The 21,871-nt window shown below is 45.1% G+C and overlaps 1 protein-coding gene across 1 annotated transcript; it reads left to right on the forward strand.

Annotated features, from left to right (window-relative positions):
• Positions 1 to 369: 369 nt before the first annotated feature.
• On the forward strand, positions 370 to 21,004 carry atf2 (activating transcription factor 2; the record flags this gene model as incomplete). The annotated part of the gene is made up of 12 exons (XM_083638905.1): positions 370 to 417; positions 557 to 653; positions 737 to 861; positions 971 to 1,096; positions 1,639 to 1,817; positions 2,297 to 2,411; positions 3,632 to 3,718; positions 6,624 to 6,758; positions 7,092 to 7,184; positions 10,338 to 10,544; positions 17,044 to 17,149; positions 20,793 to 21,004. 12 exons carry the CDS (start codon positions 370 to 372, stop codon positions 21,002 to 21,004), a joined length of 1,530 nt encoding a protein of 509 aa, XP_083495031.1.
• Between the last annotated feature and the right edge of the window lie 867 nt (positions 21,005 to 21,871).

Genomic DNA, 21,871 nt, shown 5'->3' on the forward strand with positions numbered 1-21,871 from the left:
TTTGTCCTGTCCACATTTTTTTTGCTGTAGGTACATTGATCCTTATCAGGAACCCCACGCTTTAAAAACTACCATTCATCATCCTCTTATCAGGAACCCCACGCTTTAAAAACTACCATTCATCATCCTATCAGTTAGTCCAATTTTCTGATGCCAGCTCTGTCTATTTACTGGTATATAACGTAACGGTACAGCTACTTTTTTAATTGTGATTCAAGAACGGCATTGTAAACACTCTGACACAACTTGTCAAATCTTGACACAGACACACACAGGGATATAGTGAGCCTCTTAGCAGTCTGACACTAAACTCCTGCGTTAACTTTATCCTGTTTTATTGTATAGGTGACGTAACAGGAAATCCTTAATATGAGTGATGATAAACCTTTCCTATGTACTGCTCCTGGATGTGGTCAGGTAAGCACCTTCTCTGTCTTTATGAATGTTGTGAATGATGTCCCTTATGACATGCTGTGTTAAAGGACTCTCTCTGCCTCCATGTGGTGATGATGGTTATGACAGGCTGTGTTAAAGGACTCTCTCTGCCCCCATGTAGCGATTTACAAATGAAGACCACCTGGCTGTCCACAAGCACAAACATGAGATGACACTGAAGTTTGGTCCAGCAAGGAACGACAGTGTCATTGTTGCTGGTCAGTGTTCTTGAAGTTTAGGGATTAAATAACTGCTTTTTAACCTATCTCCTTTTTAAGCTTGAGGTTTTCCTCCATTGCAGACCAAACGCCTACACCTACACGCTTTTTGAAGAACTGCGAGGAAGTCGGACTCTTCAATGAACTTGTAACTGCAAGTCCATTTGATCATGACTTCAAAAAAGTCACTGAAGATGACCTTAAAAAGGTTGTTGTCACTGCTATAGTTTGTCAGCTGATCAGTTAACATTATTATTTGTTCCATGTTAGCATCTCTGATCTGTTGTACTGAGATTATTTATTTGTCTCTCGTGTAGTTACCGTTGGATTTGTCACCTCTTGCAACACCCATCATAAGGAACAAAATTGAGGAACACTCAGCTATGGGGGCGCACCGAGACAGCCCACTTCCTCACCCTGAATCTACTACAAATGATGACAAGGTAAAGGCTGGAAACGGGCTGCTCCTGGTGGCACATAGGTGACTGGAGAGTGGCCCACTGCTTCTGTGATTGGTAGTTTACTGATTTTCCACATTCATTGTAATGATGGTATGCTTTTTCCGCTGACTTGACTTCAAAGGAATCTGTATTGTGCTTGACTATTTGACTGGAATTGTGAAGGAACTAAATAATAATCCCTCTTGCATACTGTAAGGATAAGACTTTTAGATCACATTCTGTGGTGGAGACGCTGTGACTTTTATGTTTTATATTAATCATCCTCTGCCTAAAGGGAATACAACACAATACTAACAGTACTGCAGAAAATGATTATTAAGAAATCGGGTATATTCATTTTTCTTTTTGTCCATTGGATATAGTAATTTGAATGAATACTAACTTATTTTCATGCTTTCATGTGTTATTGAGGGAACAAAATAGGTGAAATATGGGCATCATTTTATCACAATTAGCGATTTTAGTTAAGATTATGGTTTTCATTCAACACTTACTGCAGCTAAGGTCTTGTATGATGTTTTCAGGACTTATCTTTACAGCCAACCTCGCTGCCAACATCCACTATAGTTCGTCCTGCATCTCTCCAAGTGCCCAATGTACTTCTAGCAACCTCAGAGGCTCATGTTGTAATACAGCAAGCTCTCCCATCGCCAACATCTAGCTCTGTTATTACCCAAGTCCCATCCACTAATAGACCTATAGTGTAAGTAACTCAAAATGTTACTTTTTAAAATTCGTAGACCATTATCAACTCATCCTTTTTTTGTTTTGGTTTCCTTTTTTAAATTATTTTTGTGCGGTTTGGTTTTGGTAAGTTCATATTTCACCAGGCATGTCCTTATGTTGGTTTATTTGAACACAGCAGCCATTTCTATTCATGTTGGTTATTGTGAAATAATTGTTATTGCAGCAAATATTGCATGAACATTTTGATGACAACACAGTTCTTTATTTGTATTTACTTTGTCACTGAGTGAACGTGAATGTTGTTCAGTCATATTAGATTGTTGGATTCTGCTTTAGTTCCAATTTAAATCTCCATCAGTTGTAGCTTTGTTATGCCATATTGGAGGGTTTTATTAACCATCAGTCAATTTGCCATTATTTTTGTGTTTTGTCCTGATCACAAAGTGGTTTGATTGGTATTTTTCTCAATGCTGATGACTTTCTTTCCTCCTTCAGGCCAGTGTCTGGCACTTTCCCTGTGCTCTTACAGCTCCCTAACGGCCAGACCATGCCGGTGGCTATCCCAGCAATTATTACAAGCTCAACTGTACATATTCCAACTACAATCCCTGTGAGTGTTATGTAGTTAATAGTCACTGTGTCTGTCAGATTTTAATACAGTATATGCCCTGTGTGAAATTAGAAATTAGCTTGTTTATAAAATGTTTCTGTGATATTTTAGTGGTTATTTGATTGAAATCATCGGAGAAATCATCAAGACCGAGTAAGAAAGGCATGCAGCAACCTTTAGTCAATGAACAATTATCCCCTCAGTAAAACGGAAGTCACTCCCCAGTGTAATTCAGTCCCATTTGCATTATTCTCACGTTCTAGTGATATATTAATGCCACTTATCTGTCTTGCTCTACTTGGACAGACTGAATATTTACAACTTTGGCACCACAGACTTTGGCATTCCATTCAAAGCAGGAGAGGCTGAGGGAACTAATGGACTTTGGAGTGCAGCTGTGTGTCACTGTAGCAGAGAGACAGGAGTTGGCTGAGGCATGGCAGGCTCCAGTCCAGGATACTTGACAGCTATTTGTCCTTCTACTATTTCAATTGCTCTTGGTTTCTGGCAGAGCGGATAGATGATATGACTAATGCGTTTTGCAATCCAATTAGAAGTGCCCCCCTGACAGTGTTTCATATAGGAAATATGCTGGAAATGAGGGTCTTCTCGATTGTTTTGTTTTTTCTTCTTGTCCCCCTATGTGGGAGCTTGTCTTGTTCACTATATGATGGTCCTGATTGTTTGTGTGGAACACTGAGCAGCAGATGATTATCTCCTGATAGTGGCACAGCAGGGAAAAACCTCTGTCGTCCTCGTCTGTGGGGATTGGGAACGTCTCTGACAAGTAGAGGAGGACGGAAGGAGATGGAGAACATAAAGCACCGCTGGGCCTGTCTTTCACTCAACCCCCCCCCCCCTCCTCCTCCTCCTCCTCCTCTTCCTCTTTGCCAGCCCCCCCCCCCCCCCCCCCCCCCCCGGTCTCACTGTGGGGCTGTGAGAGGAGGCCTGGCTCCGGCCTTCTGACTGGTGTCTCTCCATCCTCTCCCAGCTTCTCTGTCCATATGCTCTCACACAGGCAGGCAGAGGTTCATTAGCGTGCAAACTGCATCTCCATGTGGCGCTGCCTCCACAACATAACAGGCCATCCAACCTAATGAGGCTGAGATATGAGGAAACTCTGAGAGCGTGTGGTGTGTGTTGGGGGAGTACTTGCCTGCCTTTTACCGGGGAAGACTAATTTTCTGTGTGCTGGTCTGTCCCTGTGTCTCTGCTGTCAGCTTGTCAGACCTGTCACCATAGTGCCTAACGTCCCCGGGATCCCAGGACCTCCCTCGCCACAGCCTGTCCAATCAGGAGCCAAGCTGGTAATATTTTCTTTTCTTTATTTTTTTCTTTCTGTGAATTTTATTTATTTATTCCAAGCTCAGTATTTCATTTACCATCTGAGAGTGGTATTATCAAAATAATGAGAAAGCATGACAAGAAGTAACAGCTGTTGCTTGCTTTGACCAGATGAGGGAGCTAGTAAAAGGCTGGTTGAATATAAATCCAAAAGCTGTATTGGGTTTTTGTTAAGGTTTCATCATCCTTTTTTTTTTTCTTTCCCCTTTTTACCCGATGGCCTTCCTGCAAATCTGGAATTTTTCATCTGGACTTTGTTTTTGAAAATGGTTTTCAGTTTACTGATTCAGATGAATCCAGCTAGTAGTATTTAGGCAGTATTTAATACCAGTGTGTCAAAACATGAAAGAACTATTCCAAATATTCCTCAGTGGGCTACGTGCAGTCAGGAGAGTGTGGTACCGAAGCCCAACAGTAAGAGAAGTGAGAGAGTTGAAGGGCAGGGATATGAAGCGTTGTTAGGGAGATCAGTGGCAACGTGATGGAGCATGGATCACAGAACCTGTAAGTGTTCACAGCACGCTACGCCTGTGGAAATTAACAGATACACCATAGAGAGGAGGGGTCTGTGTGTGAGTGTGTGTGTGTGTGTGTGTGTGGGGGGGGGGGGGGGGCAGTTATTCTGATGGGAGGAGGGAAGGGGGTTGTTGGGATCGCGGGGTACAGAGATGACAAACGCGGAGACAGCGTTGCGCTCAGCACGGCGTCACCGGGGCCAGCCAGAGGGGGGCTTCCACCCAAAGCCAGCTGGGGGCATCCTGGCACCCGCTCCGCTCGGCACATTAAGTCAGCCTCACCCTGCATGGAACCTTTTGTTCAGCAGAATCCTGCCTGACCTGTACACACACACACCACCCCCCCCCTCCTCACTCCTGTACACACACACACACACACACACCACCCCCCTCCTCACTCCTGTACACACACACACACACACCACCCCAGCCCCCTCCTCACTCCTGTACACACACACACACACACACACACACACACACACCCTCCTCACTCCTGTTTACACACACACACACCACCCCAGCCCCCTCCTCACTCCTGTACACACACACACACACACACACACACACACACACACACACACACCCTCCTCACTCCTGTTTACACACACACACACCACCCCAGCCCCCTCCTCACTCCTGTACACACACACACACACACACACCACCCCAGCCCCCTCCTCACTCCTGTACATACACACACACACACACACACCACCCCAGCCCCCTCCTTACGCCTGGTGCCTCCCACCACACTCGGCTCATCAGCAAACACCTAATGAGCCCGCGTCAAGAAAACAGACCCCCGCTCAACCTGCCCGCTCCCCACCCCCACCCAGCTCTCACGGGGCGCAGAGACGGCACTTTACAAGGACTGATGATGCTGCAAAGACCACAATAATGATAATTAACTTGCTGAATTTAGAAGATTATGCTGTTAATTAGTTGCAAAATAAAGATAAGTAATATAGTAGCAGATGGTTGAATAACACCCATGAGATGGAGGGTTATTACACTGATGAGGTTTCCATGGCAGAGATGAAATATGAATCTGACTGGTTTTTCCCTCCTTCTATGGGCCATTCCAGGAGAATAATATCTTGTTTCTGCCAGAAGAGCTTCTGGAAGGGTATTACACCATAAACTAATTTGGTAGATAGATTGGTCTGGCAAAGGTAGTTGTTAGAATAATGTGGTCCTCTGTTTTCCCATGTAAATGTATTCCCTCTCACTTTGTTATTGGTGGTTGGAAAGGCTCATTCACTTTCACCTTGTTTACTCAATATTTGATGCTAGAGGATTTGGCCTGTGAATCATGGACAACAATCTGCAGAAATATAGTGTCTGTGAATGTGTTGTGATAGTGTGTGTTGTATGTGATTAAAGTCCTATTTAGCCTACAAGTCAAGTTTTTGCATTGGGGTTGTTTGGGTTAGGCTTCTCCAATGCATTACTGTATGCTGTGAAAATATTAAAGTTCTATACCTTAGATAAGATGACAATGTAAACATAAGAAAAATGGGTCTGTTCAAGAGAATGTGTCTTGTGCATGCATGGGAAAGGGCCTTGTTTCTTTGTTGGGTAACTTTATGACTTAAAAAGTAGCGGATTGCTAATCTTGCCCTGACAAGAAGCTAATCACAATTGGAAATCATTCATGGTGAAGGTGAATTTGAAACCCTTGTTCAAAACGAGAAGCTTTCAAAGTCCCATTTTCAATTTCACTGAATGACAAGATAGTATAGTCTACTGTAAATGTGACCTCTTCTTTATTTTCAACAATATTTCATCGCTTTATTGGATATAGTTTTGATCTTGTGTCAACCAGTAATTGTTGCATCACGGGGCTTAACCTTTTGAGTCACTTGTCGTTCGGACAAGTAAATTTACCTTTCACTTGTCCAGGCCCAAAAGTCACTTGTCCAGGTAAAAAATGAGTCAATTTACGATAATTTACTTTTTTCATTTTGTTTGCAAAGGAGGTTTTTCTCTGACGTAGGAAACGGTTGAAGACTTTATTTGCCTTGTCGTCAGTCATTTCAAATGTAAATTAATTTATCAAACAGACTTTTCACAATTCACTCAGTTCTGATAAATTTTGCGCCATGTTTCACAAAGCAGAATAATTTTTTTTGAAATGGGTCACCATATACCTGGGTAGCCGTTAATATACCTGGGCGGCCAACCCATGTAGAGTCTGTGTGGGAAACACTGGACTTTTAACTTGTCCGGTGGGGCAAGTCAATTTCTCTTCCACTTGTCCTACAAAAAAAAAATCATCCACTCCAGCCTTAATGTAGAGCCCTGCATCAAGATTCATGATTGTTTTTGCTGTGCTGAATTCTCTCCCCTGAAGCTGAAAGCAACGTTAAGCCAGCAGCTTCCTCAGATAACCAATGGGGATGATGGTGATGTCCAGAGCAGCGCTGTGACCCGCACAGCTGCTCCAACACCTCCTCCGGCCCTGCCTCCAACCCCAACTCCAGCCCCGGCCCCAAGCCCGGCTCCTCACCTGGCCCCGAGCCCCGCTCCTCACCTGCCCCTGAGCCCCGCTCCTCACCTGGCCCTGAGCCCCACTCCTCACCTGGCCCTGAGCCCCACTCCTCACCTGGCCCTGAGCCCCACTCCTCACCTGGCCCTGAGCCCCACTCCTCACCTGGCCCTGAGCCCCACTCCTCACCTGGCCCCGAGCCCCGCTCCTCACCTGGCCCCGAGCCCGGCTCCTCACCTGGCCCTGAGCCCCACTCCTCACCTGGCCCTGAGCCCCACTCCTCACCTGGCCCTGAGCCCCACTCCTCACCTGGCTCTGAGCCCTGCTCCTCACCTGGCCCTGAGCCCCGCTCCTCACCTGGTCACACCTGACCAACCCTGTCTCCAGTCCCTTCAACAGCCAGCCACCTCCACCACAGAGACACCTGTGAGTATTAACACCTGCATTAAAGGCACAAGCTTCCACTATAGTCTAGTACAGTGATACTCAACTTGCGGGCCGGGGGCCAGATGCGGCCCACGATAGGGTGCAGTGTGGCCCCCTGACCATTTTCTAATTCACAATGAAAACTAATGTTAAATAAAGTTTGACTGAGCTCCAGCTAAACAATTATAAATATGGCCGTCTGCTCATCGCCCAGGCACTTACAGTATGTAATGTAGTTAACTAACTTAACTTAACTAAACTAACTATCCTGTGTGCACAAAATTGTGAGACTAAACTCCAGCTGACACCCCAAAAACCTACAATCCGCTTCAGAAAAATTAATTAATCTGAATGTTTGTTTATTAACTGGCCCCTGGCCTCCTGTCATTTTTGCAAAAGTGGCCCCTGGGCAAAGCAAGTTGAGTATCCCTGGTCTAGTAGAAACCCCTATATGGCCTAGTGAACCAGCAATGTTGTTTCCTATGAACTTTTATGATTGAAATGTCATCCATAGGCCAAATGGATGAAATTCAACTTGGTTGCTAAAAGTTGCATGTTGGGCAATTTGAGTAACTAGGCATCGGCTAGGGGCCTAGGCGAGGCCTCGCCTGCCCTATTGGCATCATTGTGTGTGTGTGTGTGTGTGTGTGTGTGTGTGTGTGTGTGTGTGTGTGTGTGTGTGTGTGTGAGAGAGACATCACTGATCAGTCTTGTCACAATGTCAAGACATTAGAGTCATTAGACTACTAGAGTACTATCTATGGCTGGGCCATATAGACAAAACGTTTATCCATATAAAATATTTCATATCACTCGGTAATTATTGATACATTTTAATTACCTATTTTTAATAAAGACCACGAGAAAAAAGGTTGAGTTTAACCACTTTGTTTTGAACCACCTTATTTATCAAGGCACACAGGTAAATATTTTAATTCCAAGCTCAGTATTTAATTTACCATCTGAGAGAGGTTAGCACAACAATTAAAAACACAAATTGAGTGTTGCAGCTGTGTAATTTGCTGCGGGGAAACCCAATAATTGCTGGCTGTGGTGAATAACGTTAAATGGCGGGGGCGCCTTACAGCAGGCGCTAGCTACACTTTCAGGGAGAGCCACCTAGTTGCCATGCCATGCCACTTGCTGAATAAAGCTGCTTGTTAAATCTTACCAACTGGTCTCTCATGACTGAAATATGTTTTGGGTAGGAACTTTAAGAATTGGCTGTTTGATTGGCTGTTTGCATGTCACTCATAGCACGCTCCATTATCAAGGGACATATCAGTGTATATTGAACAATTTTCTTATTGTAATGATGAATAAATTACCGTACTATTACTATTACTAAGGGCCCTATCGTCGTACGGCGCTATCGTTTGCGCGCCTCTTATTGCTATCTTCCCAGCGTCTTAAGCTATCGTCTGCCTCCATGACACGTGTAGGTGTGGCCCAGGTGTGTCGGTGGGCCTCTAGCCTATCATGTGTCTCGCGCAAGTGTCATTTAGCGCTGTGGGGAAGATACCGTCGGTATGTGCCGAGCGCAAAGAGAGGTTTGGGCGTTGCCCGTTCCAAAATAGGCGTTCCAGCGCAATGTGTTAGAAAAATGGGCCTTGGGTGCTCTCAATTTTAACGGCAGCAAATAGCTGGTCTTAGCACAAACAACCCCACTATGCCAGGCGTACGCCTGAGCGCAGACAGTATTCTCCGTGCAGTGCAGGAAATCCTTGCTTGGATACATTTACGCACGGCATGGATGTCACTCTCCTCGCGCCTGCACACACTCTTCTCTCCTCGGAATGCCATGTTGATTTTCAACTATAGCCTACATTGCAGAAAAAACACACCTTGATTTAAAAATGAGAATTTGTTTGTCATGGTTTTATTAGGCTACATAATTCCCGACCATACAGGTTTGTGGTGTGAGGTAACAGTAGATTGCTTTTGAGAAAGTTGTGACGGTGGTGTGCCAAGCCGCCTCTCCCCACCCTGGCCGGCCCAAAACACCCAGGGCACTGACCCGTAGTGTCCGGCCAGTACAGTAACCTCTTTCCCTGCAATTGCACGCATGCAAGACCAGCTTCTCCACAGCGCGGATGGCGTGACCGCAGTCAATGGCTTAACCAGAGTGGACAATTCTGACACAGGCTATTGAAATAGGCTAGAAGTAAAATCTCACACATCCTACCCTATTAAAGAAACAAATATTTTTAGATGTGTAGGCCTATGTTATAGCCTATATGAACAAAACGTCTAATTACAGTAAGCACACGCTTTGGGACATCACTGCGTAATTGCGCGGCGGCCCTCTCTCTCTTCCCTCTCTCACACAATAGAGCAGTTTTGTCAGCAAATGAACAGGGGAGTTCTCGGTGCAGGCTACATGGAGGGATTAGTTAAACATTGTTAATTTGCATAATACTACCAATTTTGTAATGATACAAAAAAATCAGCAAAATGGCCCTTTCAAGGGTTTCTGTAAGTACATCAGCATAATTTGACATTGTTCCATTATTTTTCAAATATCAAGATGGCCAGACTGGATCTCAGTGCGTCATGTCCTCCTCTGTGGAAACTAAACTGACTTAAATAATAATGTAAATCTGTATTATTTGGAGGAAAACATGTTACTGTGAACCATGTAAAGCAGGGATACTCAACTTGCTTTGCCCGGGGGCCACTTTCATGAAATGATAGAAGGCCAGGGGCCAGTTAAAAACAATATACATTTTTCTGTAGCGGATTGTAGGTTTTTTGGGAATGTTGTGCACACCGGATAGTTAGTTAGGTTAAGTACATACATAAGTGCCTGGGTAGCGAGCAGACGGCGGTATTTGACAATTTAGCAGGTAAATCATAGATTATTGAAAGATATTCCATGTTCCAGACTGAAATGCTATAACAGAAGTGGAGTATTGGCCTAGCATTTAATTGGACGCTCTCTGTAGTGTTATTACTCATAACTTTGACTATTGTGTGCATGTACATATGTATCCATACACATTTAGTTATTCAATGTTGAAATTACACTACCCGATATGGATTTATTAGGTCACCATTAGAATATTGCTCTTCCTATGCTGCGTATTGCGTGGGTGTGACAGCAGTGATTGTGCTGGTTTAGTTCTGCTAGTTATGATCCCGTACCATGTGCAGGCCTCCCCAGTGCCCCCTGTCCAACACACCCCAAGCACAGGAGGTCGACGGCGGAGAGCCACAAGCGAAGACCCCGACCAGAAGCGCCGCAAGTTCTTGGAGCGCAACCGGGCCGCAGCTTCCCGCTGTAGGCAGAAGAGGAAGGTGTGGGTCGAGTCGCTGGAGAAGAAGGCGGAGGACCTCAACTCCATGAACGGACAACTGCAGGTACCTTTCACAAGAGATAATGGACTATAGAGACAGCACAACTTCCAATCACTTCCTGTATCTGTGTCACGTGGGTTTTGCGTCTATGCGTCTATTGGAGTCAATGGGACAAGTGAACATAACAGATTTATGACAGATTATTTCACCCCATAATCATCAAAGTAAATATTGGGCTAATTTTCCACAAGCCCACATATCTTCTGAGCATTCTGACACTAAAATGTAATTTTCCAGACAGACAGATCAGGAGAAAATCATCTCTGTCTCAGCAAACACACTCACACAAGATGTGGCAACAGGAGCTAACATTAGCAGGCAGCGATTAGCTCTAGCTACATATGAAGTTCGCAGATGTAGTAGCTAAATCTGTGGTTAGAAAAATATTTTTTTCAGCGGATATCTTAATTACATCTAGATTGAGCTAACAAGGGTCAGTTTTGTGTTTATATGTTTGGTGTATGCAGTTTTGGGAACTCACGATCTCTAGCTCAAGTTAGCGTGCTAGGTCAGCACAATATTTCATCAGAGAGGTGACCACGCCCATTTAGGAGGCCAGAAGATATACCATTTCATACTATTGGCGGAGCCTGGAATGAGCTATCTATAGTCCATTATCTTCTCTGCCTTCACCTCTTCACTCAGCCCCGGGCAGGATAATAGCCACTACTACATCACTCGTTGTGTTTGTGTTCATACGCGCGAGTGTATCCGTTTGTGTGTGCATGCCATGCACGTTTGTTTATGTCTATTTATCATTGTGTGGGTGCGTGTGCGCGCAGGCACACGCTTTCCCCTTCTGTGGTGATGAAGTCATTAAAGCCGATTAAGAAGAGCTGCTGTGTGACAGCGGCAGTGTGTGAGCCCTTTACATCGATGTGTCCCTGTCAATAAAGATGTATCCTCCAGATGTCAGCCGCACACAAGCGTGTCTTCGCTTCTGTCTCAGCAGCCTACTGACTGGCCTCAAAAATCTCCTAGGGAAAGGTGTCTTTTTGAACCTTCATTTCGCTGGAAGCAATTAGGATCTGATGCTGACAAGTTCGAAACAGTTCATGTAACTGCTGTCTCTGTTGATAAGTGTGAGCCGGGGGTGCGGCACATCGGTGTTCCAGACAATTAAATGAGATGTGGTGTTTATTTGCTCGCTGTCTTATTTGTCTATGAGAGCAGAGTAAGATGTGTGTGGGGGGGGGGGGGACAGCAGTGGAGGGGAATGGGTCCATGTCATTAATATTTGCGTTCAAAAACAAGTTATCACCACTTGTCATAGGTGCACCAGCTAAGACTTAAATGTAGGTAGATGAAAGGGGTAGGAGGGCGAGGTGAGTGTATAGGGTTACAGATTGCTGTTAAATACAAAGAAGGGAACAACATGTGGCAAAAGCAACCTGAATGTCAAGAGTATGGAAATGTTCTCTATATGAAGGCATTAATCAGTTTGATAAAAAGTGACATGCTGATGCTGACATGGCCCAGCTGATCAGCGGAACTGCCTCTAATGATGCACAATTACTTTAACATCCCCCTTAACTGGCTTCTTAATGAGGTGTCAGACCAGGCAGCTCACAGGGCTCCCAGCGTCACCCAAGGCCCATTTGCTCCATTTCTGTTCATTTATAAACTTAGAAACTAGTTTTAACTCCCGAAAGTCCAGATTTGCCACGGATAAAATCCTACGCAGTTTTATGCTACTGTGGACAGGACATTGATAGTAGCGCCCCTACCATGGATTTTGCTTCTGAAGTAGACAGAGTAGTATTTAAAAAAAAATCACTCTGCATTTTTAGGTCGTTGTCTGTAGCATGTAACCGATTCTATAGCCTTTTGCGAAGGATTGAGTGTGTATATCTCTCGAGTAGCGTTGACGTGGAGTAGAGGGAGATTTTAAATGAAAGCCTGCGTTTATTGGCTGTACACCGCAGCAGTGGTAGCAATCATGGTGGAAGTGTAGCAAACTACATGTGATGCATACAGTCCTCCCAGCTGTGTTTAAATCTGTCTTACAACAGATCGGCCCTGCCATCAGCAACAAGGCTAAACAGATGGAATCAAATAAATTGGCTGCTTTTAGACTAATAGATTAAGCCACCCATAGTCCTTTTAAAGGAGAAGCGAAGGAGCTTAAATCTGCCATGGGGTGTTCCATTGGCCCCTGGCTGCTCTAAATCCAGATAAAGTCACCTTCAGCGTAATGTGGCTCTCTTTTACGACATGCAGAAATCCCCGGTTCCCCCGGGAGCTGTAACCACACGACAAGTGTAAATCTCTGCAGCATCCACAAAGTTGTGCTGACAATCGGAACAGCTCACCTCTGACAAATGTGCTGGTCGCTAACCAGCGAAGGCCCATCATTATTGCGCAGGAACAACATAATTGAAAAAGTGCCTCATGCTTTATTCTGTATTCAAGATTCAAGATTCAAGATTCAAGATTTTTATTGTCACTCCATGGTACAAGTACCACGTGTGAAATTCTTGTGCAGTGGACTCCGTTTACGACATAGTACAAATAGGCAACAAGCAATGAGCAATAGGCAATAAGAAATAGGCATCAATAAGCAATAAGACAGCAATAAGGCAATAAGAGATAGGCATCAATAAGCAATAAGACAAGTCGGTGGCTTATACGACAGTGGCATATTCATTGCACATAGGTGCACATGTCATGTGCATACGTTAGACGTGTTCAGACATTCCAAATTCGACGTTTTATACATACATTATGCAAATAGCATGTACCTTATTAAACATACACTTAAATTTACAATTAAACGTTAGGCACCTTATTAAACATACACTTAAATTTACAATTAAACGTTAGGCATCCGTAATAGTAGCAGCTGCAGTACGGTACGGTACGACTACTGCACTATTTTGTGCATATTAAGGAGTCTCGTGGCCTGCGGGAAGAAACTGTTCCTCAAGCGATTTGTGCGTGTTTTTGGAACCCTGTATCTCCTCCCTGAGGGTAGCAGGGAGAACAGGCTGTTGTGGGGATGGTTTGTGTCTTTGATGATCTTCAGGGACCTCCTGAGGCACCGCTGGTTGTACAGTTCGTGCAGTTCTGGCAGTTCACCTCCTGTTACGTGCTGGGCCGCGCGCCTCACCCTCCGTAGCGCTCTGCGGTCCATGGTGGTACAGTTCCCGTACCAGGCGGTGAAGCCGCCTGTCAGCAGGCTTTCAATGGTGCCTCTGTAGAAGTCCCTGAGGATTTCTTTCCTCAGCCCGAATTTCTTCAGGCGCCTGAGTCCGTGTAGTCGCTGTTGGGCCTTTTTGACAACAGTGGCGGTGTGGCCGGCCCAGGTCAGGTCCTGGTGGATGTTGACTCGCAGGTACTTGAAGCTGTCCACCCTTTCCACCACTGTGCCGTTGATGGTGATTGGGGGGTGTGCGCCCCCCCCTCTCCTGTAGTCTACAATGATCTCCTTGGTCTTGGAGACGTTCAGAGAGAGGTGGTTGTCCTGGCACCATTGTTCCAGGACCCCCACCTCCTCTCTGTAGGCCGTCTCGTCGCCCCCCGAGATCAGCCCCACGACCGCTGTGTCGTCTGCAAACTTCACAATTGTGTTTGAAGTTTGAGTCGCCACGCAGTCGTGGGTGTAGAGGTCGTACCAGAAGGGGCTGGAGACGCACCCCTGGGGCGCTCCTATGCTAATGGTCAGTGGGGAGGAGGTGAGGTTGCCCACCCTCACCACCTGGCGGCGGTCTGTCAGGAAATCCAGGATCCAGTCGCACATTGCCGTGTTTAGTCCCAGATCCCTGAGTTTGCTTAGCAGCCTGGAGGGTACTATGGTGTTGAATGCTGAGCTGTAGTCATTCATTCGTTATGCTGTTATCCCCCCCATGTGACGTGTCTGCTGTTTGTCATGATGCTGTTACCTTCCCCCCGTGTGACGTGTCTGCTGTTTGTCATGATGCTGTTACCTTCCCCCCGTGTGACGTGTCTGCTGTTTGTCATGATGCTGTTACCTTCCCCCCGTGTGACGTGTCTGCTGTTTGTCATGATGCTGTTACCTTCCCCCCATGTGACATGTCTGCTGTTTGTCATGATGCTGTTACCTTCCCCCCATGTGACATGTCTGCTGTTTGTCATGATGCTGTTACCTTCCCCCCATGTGACGTGTCTGCTGTTTGTCATGATGCTGTTACCTTCCCCCCATGTGACGTGTCTGCTGTTTGTCATGATGCTGTTACCTTCCCCCCGTGTGACGTGTCTGCTGTTTGTCATGATGCTGTTACCTTCCCCCCGTGTGACATGTCTGCTGTTTGTCATGATGCTGTTACCTTCCCCCCATGTGACGTGTCTGCTGTTTGTCATGATGCTGTTACCATCCCCCCGTGTGACGTGTCTGCTGTTTGTCATGATGCTGTTACCTTCCCCCCATGTGACGTGTCTGCTGTTTGTCATGATGCTGTTACCATCCCCCCGTGTGACATGTCTGCTGTTTGTCATGATGCTGTTACCTTCCCCCCGTGTGACGTGTCTGCTGTTTGTCATGATGCTGTTACCTTCCCCCCATGTGACGTGTCTGCTGTTTGCCATGATGCTGTTACCTTCCCCCCGTGTGACGTGTCTGCTGTTTGTCATGATGCTGTTACCTTCCCCCCATGTGACGTGTCTGCTGTTTGTCATGATGCTGTTACCTTCCCCCCGTGTGACGTGTCTGCTGTTTGTCATGATGCTGTTACCTTCCCCCCATGTGACGCGTCTGCTGTTTGTCATGATGCTGTTACCTTCCCCCCGTGTGACGTGTCTGCTGTTTGTCATGATGCTGTTACCTTCCCCCCATGTGACGTGTCTGCTGTTTGTCATGATGCTGTTACCTTCCCCCCATGTGACGTGTCTGCTGTTTGTCATGATGCTGTTACCTTCCCCCCATGTGACGTGTCTGCTGTTTGCCATGATGCTGTTACCTTCCCCCCGTGTGACGTGTCTGCTGTTTGTCATGATGCTGTTACCTTCCCCCCGTGTGACGTGTCTGCTGTTTGTCATGATGCTGTTACCTTCCCCCCATGTGACGTGTCTGCTGTTTGTCATGATGCTGTTACCTTCCCCCCGTGTGACGTGTCTGCTGTTTGTCATGATGCTGTTACCTTACCCCCGTGTGACGTGTCTGCTGTTTGTCATGATGCTGTTACCTTCCCCCCATGTGACGTGTCTGCTGTTTGTCATGATGCTGTTACCTTCCCCCCGTGTGACGCGTCTGCTGTTTGTCATGATGCTGTTACCTTCCCCCCGTGTGACGTGTCTGCTGTTTGTCATGATGCTGTTACCTTCCCCCCGTGTGACATGTCTGCTGTTTGTCATGATGCTGTTACCTTCCCCCCATGTGACGTGTCTGCTGTTTGTCATGATGCTGTTACCTTCCCCCCATGTGACGTGTCTGCTGTTTGTCATGGGAGAAAATATGATCTTATCTTGCAGTAATGTAGTGGTCATGTGCACCTCTATTACAAAGGAGGTTTAGAGAATTTAACCCTCTGACCCCATTTATAAATGTCATTCAAGTCCTGTAGAGAAAAGATGCAAAGCCACATTCAAGCGTGACGTGTCGCTGTATGTAATAGCATTGTATTTCCACTTGTGTTCACATGTTGCTCGGGGTCCTCCTCGTAACACAAGGTTTGGATGCATCATGGTCCTCCTCGTAACACAAGGTTTGGATGCATCATGGTCCTCCTCGTAACACAAGGTTTGGATGCATCATGGTCCTCCTCGTAACACAAGGTTTGGATGCATCATGATCCTCCTCATAACACAAGGTTTGGATGCATCATGGTCCTCCTCGTAACACAAGGTTTGGATGCATCATGGTCCTCCTCGTAACACAAGGTTTGGATGCATCATGGTCCTCCTCATAACACAAGGTTTGGATGCATCATGGTCCTCCTCGTAACACAAGGTTTGGATGCATCATGGTCCTCCTCGTAACACAAGGTTTGGATGCATCATGATCCTCATAACACAAGGTTTGGATGCATCATGGTCCTCCTCGTAACACAAGGTTTGGATGCATCATGGTCCTCCTCATAACACAAGGTTTGGATGCATCATGGTCCTCCTCGTAACACAAGGTTTGGATGCATCATGATCCTCCTCGTAACACAAGGTTTGGATGCATCATGACCATCTCATCTAAATAGCAATTTTAACGTCAGGTGTACAAGTGATAGGCTTTTTACCACAATCACGGCAATAATGTTGGGTTCAAGCGGCACAGTTAACACCCGGTAATTAAAATCCCAATCCATTTAGAAGGTAGGTATGTACTGCATGAAGATGGGCTTTCAACCACGTTTAAATGCAGACTTAAATGAACGCAAGAGGGGTTGAAAATGAAATAAAAATTTTCCATACTATTGTTCTTTTGGGAAAATCATATGTTAGCATAGTTACGCTGTGTGCACATGTTCTCTGTGTGCATTTGCGTTCTAATCAGATATGTATTCCAAAGTGACCGTTTTATTGAGTGCTGTTGTCGGTTTCCTCTCTCCCAAAGAATGAAGTCACCCTGCTGAGAAACGAAGTGGCTCAGCTGAAGCAGCTTCTTCTGGCTCATAAAGATTGCCCTGTAACCGCCATGCAGAAGAAATCTGCCTATCTCAGTGAGTAATGCTCCATTATTCTCAGCCCGGGGCTGCCAGTGAAAGACTTCTAAAATGAGCCCCAGCTAACCACTAGAAGGACATGTCTTACTTATAGCCAACCTGAAAGAGCTATGGACATATTAGGCCCCTTTTTTTTGGAAAAACTTGGCTGAAGTTTAGATATTTATAGGTAGCATTGTTGGAGACAAATTCTCCCTGTTGTGGCTTCAATGTCCTTTCAAGAGGCCACACGTGGTATCCACAGACAACTTCCTGTTTTCTCCTGATTGCACCGTAAATAAGCATCAGCTAAGTAAAGGTAAATGTCTACTGTATTCTCCAAGAAGACCAATCAGAAATGTTTGGGTTGTCCACAAATAGATGAAGAAGCACAACTGTCCTGTTGTTGTTTTGTGACATCCACATATCAGAATCAATCACCTTTATTGCCACAATATACAAGATGACATATGAGGAATTGGTCTTAGTGTCAGTGGTCAGTATGCAGCGTAGCGCTCATGTCAATATTCAGAGATAAAGAAAAAGGAAAAATAACTAAAAGATCATCACAACGTTGCAAGTGCAGTCCAATATATATATACGAGTGGCGGAGTGTTCAGTAGGCATAGAATATTAATTTACATGAATTTACAGTCCGAGATAAATAGGCATTAGAGGGGCATTGAATGGTATCTATCTAATGATATGGTATCTGCACTCGACGTTTCATGTCTTTAGCTTAGAATCATATCTTTAGAACTGTTTGAATGTATGAGGAGAATCTGCCATAGGCTCCCTCTTCATTTAAATGTCCTGTTGTCAAACTGTAGAGTGCAGTCTCCCTGCCAGGGCTCGTTCCAATCCTCACATGTTCTCATTTTACAAATATGTCCTTCCACCTATATTTCTCTGTTCCCAAGACTGGCTTCTGTCAGCACGGCATGGTGGTCATAACTCACTGTCCCTCTCCGATGAGCCGGTATGCAGAACAAGTACGCTCCAAGCCACGTCTCTGCTGTGCTCTAAACGCCAACGCTCACTTGTATTGACAATGATTGCCTCCGAAATGAGTCCATTAAAGCAGCAAGCTTGACAAGACTGCAGAGCGTCCTGGTTGTGGGGTGGCTGTTCATTATGCATCCCCTATTGCTAACCATCCCACTGACACGCGTCAGGTGCATTATGGGACTGATGGCTTCCAGGCTGGAGTGGGCTGTCATAGCCAGGCCTCATTTGGTGTGTTGTCTGGATTGTTTTTTAGCAGGATCCACAGATGAATTGGGTCATCCTTCTCATGCATTTGCTGAGGATGTCTTTGTCTATCCTGCCTTTCTAGACCTTTGTGAAGGATGACATTTGGAGCTCTTTTTTACCCTGGTGGGGAAATATAACCTCGTCCAGATACCCGAGTAGTACATCAGTTTGGCATACTGTCGACAAGCGAAGTACAATGTAGATGAGCCTAGATGGAAGGCCACATTACTGATCATGTGTGAGAGGAGAGCACAGGCGTGGCGGAGTGTTACATTTATTGCTAAGTTAGATGGTGTTATTCTGACCGCTCCATGGCCCTTACTCATGTAAAGGCATCATCAAGCCCTTTATTGTGTTAATGGTGCACATCCCGGAGGTCCCAGTGCCCTGCAGACCTGTCTGCTAATACCCTTCATCGTCCAGCCCAGGCGCAGCCATGGCAGGTGGGAGGAAATTACCAAGCCTGCCCCACAAACAAGCCAGAACATGCTCTCACTTGGCAGTGCAAGCTGTCCATCTGCTTACGGTGAAAAGCACATCAGAAACCAAGAGAGCAGAAAGCAGCTTTGGCTGCTGAGGGAACCAGAAATGTTTGCTATTATGATATATCAGCCGGGCAGCCCTTAATGTCATTAGGAGCAATAATACGCACTTGAACATGGAACAAAACTCCTAGCTGATTTACTCTGAGGCTGACCTTCTGCTGGGGGAAATGGCAAGGCAGTTTATACTGCTTTGACATTCACTAGCACTAAATCACACGGTCAAAGTCCCAGTCCACGAGAAGGCAGAGGATGCCTCCATGTGTGAAGACATTTTAAATGCAGTTTTATCGCAGCCCCTTGCTATCAAATGTGTATTTCACATTCTCAAATACCAAAGCCAGTCGTTAATTACAAAGTGCCATTTCAAGTGACTTCATATCATTAGCAATATTAATGATCACAGTGCTCCTTATTCCTTTATGAAACAGAGCATGAGAGTAGAGTCTTCTCTTTTTTTTTTTTCATCGCGATCCAATTAATTCAATGCAACTGGCTAACAGCTGGTGGCATTTCGACTCCAAGTCTTCCCGACTCTCCAGTGTGAGCATCATTAAAATCAGGTGCTGTAATCATCTGTCGCTGCAGTAGTTGGCAAGCTAACAAGAAACAAATGAGAATGCAGTTAGGGATGGGAAACACTGCCACATGCCCCACAATGTAATGCACCCTTATGATGTGGGTTTAAATTGACATTGGAACTTTAATTAAAGGAAGGGGTGCAGGAATTGCATTATGGGGATTAATGAAACGCTTTGCATACACCACATGCAAATAGCTGTTTTACATCCTATTAGGCCTACATGAGAGCACTTCCCTAACCCCTCCTGGAATGTATCAGGTAAATACAGTTTCCTAAAATGGCCCATACACGAGGGGTGTGCCATATTGTATCGTTATCGATATAGGGATACAATTCATATTCATATATCACCCAAAATTCATATTGTGAATCGTGATAATGGCAATATTCCGACTTGTTGATATTGATGTACAATCTAATCACATGGGGCACAGTGCACCATCAATGTACGTCCACACTAAAACTGCTTGTTTTTTCAAATTACTCCGGCTCAGATTGTTCTTGTCCGGCAACATGGAAACGAAATAAATCAAATGCCTTTATTTACCTTTCGCTTGATCTGGTCTGTATGTTGCTGTGTGTGACCAAGTCTTGCTCAAGGAGAAGTCTCGCGAGAGTTGAGTTATTGCAGGAAAATACAGTTAGAAAGAAGCTACAGCTATGCTGTCTGTACTCCAACACAACAATATCCTGCCGGGACTCCTCTCTCCAGCTCTCACTCACGTTTCCACCGTTCTCTTCCTGCAACAACTCAAGTTTTCTCATCTTCCCCTCAAGACATCTCCTGAGCGAGACTTTGTTACACACAGCTACAAACAGACCAGATCAACTGAAAGGTAAAGAAACACGTTCCATTTCTCTCATTTCCATGTATTTATAACAACAATCTGAGCCTGTCAGTTGCAAAAACTAGCACTTTATTGGACGTACATTGACAGGGCGCTGTGCCCTGTGTGCTTACATTGGAGCCATTGCAGCTGCTGGCTGGCTGATGCAATTGTATGTTCTTGAAATTAATAATATTTGAAAAATATGAAAACTGAAAAATATGTTATTATTCTTAAGTATTTTGTCATGTCGTCAAGAATATCGTTATGGCAGAAATATCGTGATACGAATTGCTCTAGTTCTAAATGTGTGTGTGTGTGTGTGTGTGTGTGTGTGTGTGTGTGTGTGTGAGTGTGTGCGTGTGTGTGTGCGTGTGTGCGCGCCTGTCTCTGTGTGTGTGTCTGTGCCTGTGTGTGTGCCTGTGTGTGTATGTGTGTAATCTTTGCAAATGCAGTCAGTGAAAAAGAGGAGAGTTGTGAGGAGATGTCAGTCCCCAGCAGCCCCCAGAGTGAGGCCATACAGCACAGCTCCGTCAGCACCTCAAACGGGGTCAGCTCCTCCTCCGTGACCCCTGCCATCCCCGCCCCGGCCCCGGCCCCAGCCAACCAGAGCACAGAGGAGAGCCAGCCACAGAGCGGCGCCACCCAGTCTCCCCCGGGGAGCTGATCATCCCTACCCCTGCCCCGGCATTATGCTGGAACGCTGCTGCCTCTTCAAGCTCTCTGACAAGAGGGGAAAGGAATTCTCTCTCAGCTTCAGTTTGGACTATACCATTATTTTCTTTGTTTATTTATATGTTTGATTGTTTTACTGTATGTTTAGTCCATTTTGTGTCCGTGAAAGGCAGTGTTCTTGAAAATGCCATGTTCTCTCTGGAATTGATGAAGATGAAAGAAAAGGCACTTTAGGTGTAATGGTGAATATGTAAATACAAGGTTCTGAAAATGTTTTTGTCTTTGTGTGACTTATTTATTAATCTTATTTTTTGTATTTGCCTTTTATGAACAGCATAAAGGTTAATCAGTTAATTGTTAATGAGACCTTACCAAAGTGTGTTGTGGCTCATTTGGAATTTGTTTGCTTGTTATTTTCATGACCTTTATAAGCACTATCTTTATGATGGAATTGCATAAAGAGCGGACACTTTTATAATTTGCTTTTTCCATTTTGCACATTTTGAGAGATGACAGGTTTACCTTTTTTAGAGTTTGACTGTTCACATGTTTAGTACTGACAGCTTTTTAGAAGTAGATTTGAATACTGTCAAGTTACACAAATGTAAATGGCTGAATCAGATTTTAAATTGACAACTTTTTCTGTGAGTAGTTTGGCTACATCAGCTGTCGTTGCATTGTGCGGTTTGAATGTTTGAGGCTACCTCTGCTTGTAAAATTGTCTTAAGGAGGTAGCTTGGGTAGAATTGTGTATTTAATTAAAATTCCATCTGTAGTCTTGAATGTTCTTGAAGCAGTGATTGTAGGATTGCAGTACATTTTTCATTACTCAATCATGTTGATGTTGACTTAACTGTGC

The sequence above is a fragment of the Poromitra crassiceps genome (genome assembly GCF_964638095.1).
Source record: "Poromitra crassiceps genome assembly, chromosome: 6".
NCBI classification, from domain to species: Eukaryota; Metazoa; Chordata; class Actinopteri; order Beryciformes; family Melamphaidae; genus Poromitra; species Poromitra crassiceps.